The sequence below is a fragment of the Bremia lactucae genome, assembly GCF_004359215.1.
Source record: "Bremia lactucae strain SF5 chromosome Unknown BlacSF5_NotPlaced_17_SHOA01000003.1_2250557bp, whole genome shotgun sequence".
NCBI lineage: Eukaryota > Oomycota > Peronosporomycetes > Peronosporales > Peronosporaceae > Bremia > Bremia lactucae.
The window spans coordinates 578,888-582,098 of record NW_027152029.1 but is presented as its reverse complement, the minus strand read 5'-3'; the positions used below and the strand labels follow the sequence as shown (position 1 = coordinate 582,098).

General features: G+C 43.0%; 1 protein-coding gene across 1 annotated transcript; it reads left to right on the top strand.

Annotated features, from left to right (window-relative positions):
- The first annotated feature begins 404 nt into the window (after positions 1–404).
- CCR75_003076 (uncharacterized protein) lies at positions 405–2,424 on the top strand. Its single transcript, XM_067961173.1, has 6 exons — positions 405–1,007; positions 1,078–1,265; positions 1,329–1,503; positions 1,569–1,631; positions 1,692–1,971; positions 2,048–2,424. Exons 1-6 carry the CDS (start codon positions 545–547, stop codon positions 2,253–2,255), a joined length of 1,377 nt encoding a protein of 458 aa, XP_067822701.1. The 5' UTR covers positions 405–544; the 3' UTR covers positions 2,256–2,424.
- Positions 2,425–3,211: the final 787 nt, after the last annotated feature.

Genomic DNA, 3,211 nt, shown 5'->3' with positions numbered 1-3,211 from the left:
ATACTAAACATGCAATTGAATTCTTACCTTATCTTATCTGTATCTCTCTTTGTTTATCTCTACAGTTGATTAGTCTGCGGAATAAATAGATATAATGGTCTAGACCTATTTATGAATAAGAATTCTGTACATTACTATATAAAGTAATATCCTCCAAATAGTTTCTACCTTTTAGATAATAGATTAATGAACAACCTATAAGTGTTAATTTCATGTAACGATACACCCCGTTACACGAAGAGTTACAAAATTTACTAAACGATAACATTCGTGGCGCATAATTCATACAACATCTGGACGAATAAGCCAAAGATTTGTTTGCCACGTCTCAGGCCAACAAATTTCAAATGCATTTGGTATGTTGCGGGAAAGTTGCGTTTTGTAAAGCCGCCCGTTCAATCAAAGTAAGCGTAGTGACGCACCTTGCTTGCCCGCCAACAGTTCTTCAACTTACATTGGTGTGACTGTGGATAAATTAGGAGAGTGCGCGCGATTGGTGACGGGTTAGCACAGTCGTAGTAGCACTGCTGTAGTCAGCATCATCATGAGCAACGCAACGAGCTCGCCATCCACCACTACGTATGGCACTAAAACGGACGTAGATCCCGTCTCTGCACCAGAGGCTCGCCAATTGGCCAGCGCACTGGTTGGCCCGGTACCCACTGGAACTGCAGCGACCACGGTTGCCAAGAAGGCTGGGCGCGATGGGAAGAATATATGGGATGAGTATTATCCCCTCGTGCAGCCAGCGCACCAGTATCACCATCGCAACGGCCGTGGCTCGTCGAATTATTTTTTTCACGGCATGTTTTCAGCTGATGTAATGTGGGCTTATCGTGACGCCGTGATTGCTTATCTGGTGTCGCTCTACTCAATGGTAATTCTTTCGCTCACGGGTCTAGTATTCTGCAAGCAGTGGGGTATCTCGCCAAACACGCCGATAGTGTTTGCCTTCCGCTGTTTGTGGCTCATAAGTCCTGCCATTGCTTCATTTGCACTTCGAAGAAGTAAGCATTAGAAAATGAACGACAATAGTTTTAATTGGCAACCATAGTAATCGCTTGATCTTTGTCATAGTTGCGAGACTGAGACTTCAGGCATGCAATACGCCTCCTCATTGGAATATCCCGCCACTGTATCATTTATTCAGGAGCTCGCATTCATCACGGTCCACGCTTCGGCTTGCACTGCTCAGCTACACGATTCCTGTTCTGTGTGAACTCGCTGCATATTCGTTTACTGCCGCGACAAGGATGGTAAACCCGGTACGTGACCTTCGCAATTGATTATTGTAAAATTTACTAAAGGTTTGTTGTTGACGCACGCAGTTTAATCGCATATTTGTGCGAAAGCTAGAAATGGTCTTTAGCTTCAACAATGTCGAGGCGCTCGACTCTGGACTGGTATTCTACGTCTTCTACATTACTCTCCTTGGAATATTTTGGGATCCAGTGCCACCTCAGCGGTATGACATTGGGCTCTCGATAGGCCGTCGACCTTTAGGTAAGATCAATTCTGTGGATAATTTGCTGAAGATTCATTCACTTATTTATATTTGTTTGAAACAGGTACAAGCTGGTTCTTCTTCGCAATGATTCAGGAAATTGGTTGGAGTGGTTCATTGTTCCCAGGTAATGGATAGTCTACATTTTGATTTTAAGAACTGTATTCGTGCTGATTCCCATTTAAAGCGCTTGAAATTGTCTTCAGCCATTCAACTATTCTTGCGTCGGCCATTACTGGTATCATATGGGCCCTTTGGTACTGGCCTATGATCGTCGCCGATGCGCTGGACGTAGTTCCTAAAGGCGCTGGCTATTCTGTTGCTGAAACATCAAATTTTCATCTATTATACGTGCTGGCAATATTCACGCTTTTGCTTGTGGGCTCTCGCATCATTATGTGCTGGATCCAGGGCAATTCCAGCTACGTTATTTGGTCCAGCGTTGTTTACCATTCTTCACACAATCTGTACGTCGTTCAGCACAATGACATAATAGATTAACTTGATTTACTTGTTATTGATTCGTAATTTTGTATAATGCAGTTTCATTACTTCCGTGTTCGGGCAGCTAACAGCTCCGCTGTACGAAAAGGCTCAACTCTTTAGCTTTTTCAGCTCGGAGGCGTCCATATGCCTGCTTGTGACCGTCTGGTTTTCCACTTGCATTCTATCACAGATGTTTCGGTGGAAAAAGCTAATGCCAATGCTTCGCCGGGCAAATTTGAGCGCCACACGGGCACTCGCAGCTTAAAACGCTTGCAGGATGTTTCCGTAGAAGTACTTAATGAGTACATAATAATTACTTAAGTATGATTTCTACTACAGTAGAACCCCTCTAAAGTAATACGCTCTTAAGTAATAATACGTCCTAAGTAATAAAATTTCGTGGTCCCGAGTTGGGACTTAAGGTTAAAGTAATATTTTGCCAAAGTAATAAAGTAATATTTTTTAAAGTCCCACTATTAGTAGACACATACCCCAAAAGTAATATATTAAGTTGTATCTAAAAAAAATTTTTTTTCAAATAACTATACTTCTTTTGCCGCTTTTGAGAGAAATCGATGGAGAGTGACTTGCTTCTTTCCAGTAATCTGTATCCTTTCAAAATCGTCCAAAACTTCATTCAGTTTCCTGTGAGTCGTGGAAGTATCACACTCCCTCTGCATGAAGTACAGTTTACACAACCTTATTGCATCAAGGACGTCCTTGGCTTTCACGGGGGCTGGCACTTCGCTATCATCCGCATCGGGAATCCCTCCTTCCACTTCTACAGGCAAAGACAATCCATGTTCTTCCATTGTTACTGCCACAATGTCTTCTACGTCAGGACTATAGGCGACCTCTCTCTCCAAGGGGTTGTTGAGGATGGCGTTGATGTCCATTGGATTGCGGTACAGTTGATCATTCTGTAACATCAGGTCATCTGCAACATTTGCGGGGGTTCGGTCGCCCTAGCAGGAACTTGGATGTTCAAGCTTGATGTCCGAATTTTGCAGTGATTAAAACAATTACGAATAGTTTCCTTGGTCACCATATTCCAGGCCTCCACAGCCCACACCATTGCCTTCAAAACATCCACTTTTTTATGCGCTTCCACATTGTCAAGTGTTTCATCCAGCTCCAATGCTCTAAGCAAGTTGCGATTGAAAATTTTCCTGTAAAAGGCCTTCAAAGTTCGAATAATGCCTGCATCACAAGGCTGAATTC

What these genes read in the sequence shown, in the direction of transcription:
- CCR75_003076 (XM_067961173.1), top strand. Translation starts at nt 545, where the DNA reads ATGAGCAACGCAACGAGCTCGCCATCCACCACTACGTATGGCACTAAA. An exon ending in TTCATTTGCACTTCGAAGAA is followed by an intron (nt 1,008 to 1,077) that starts GTAAGCATTAGA and finishes TCTTTGTCATAG; the next exon opens with TTGCGAGACTGAGACTTCAG. An exon ending in TACCATTCTTCACACAATCT is followed by an intron (nt 1,972 to 2,047) that starts GTACGTCGTTCA and finishes TGTATAATGCAG; the next exon opens with TTTCATTACTTCCGTGTTCG.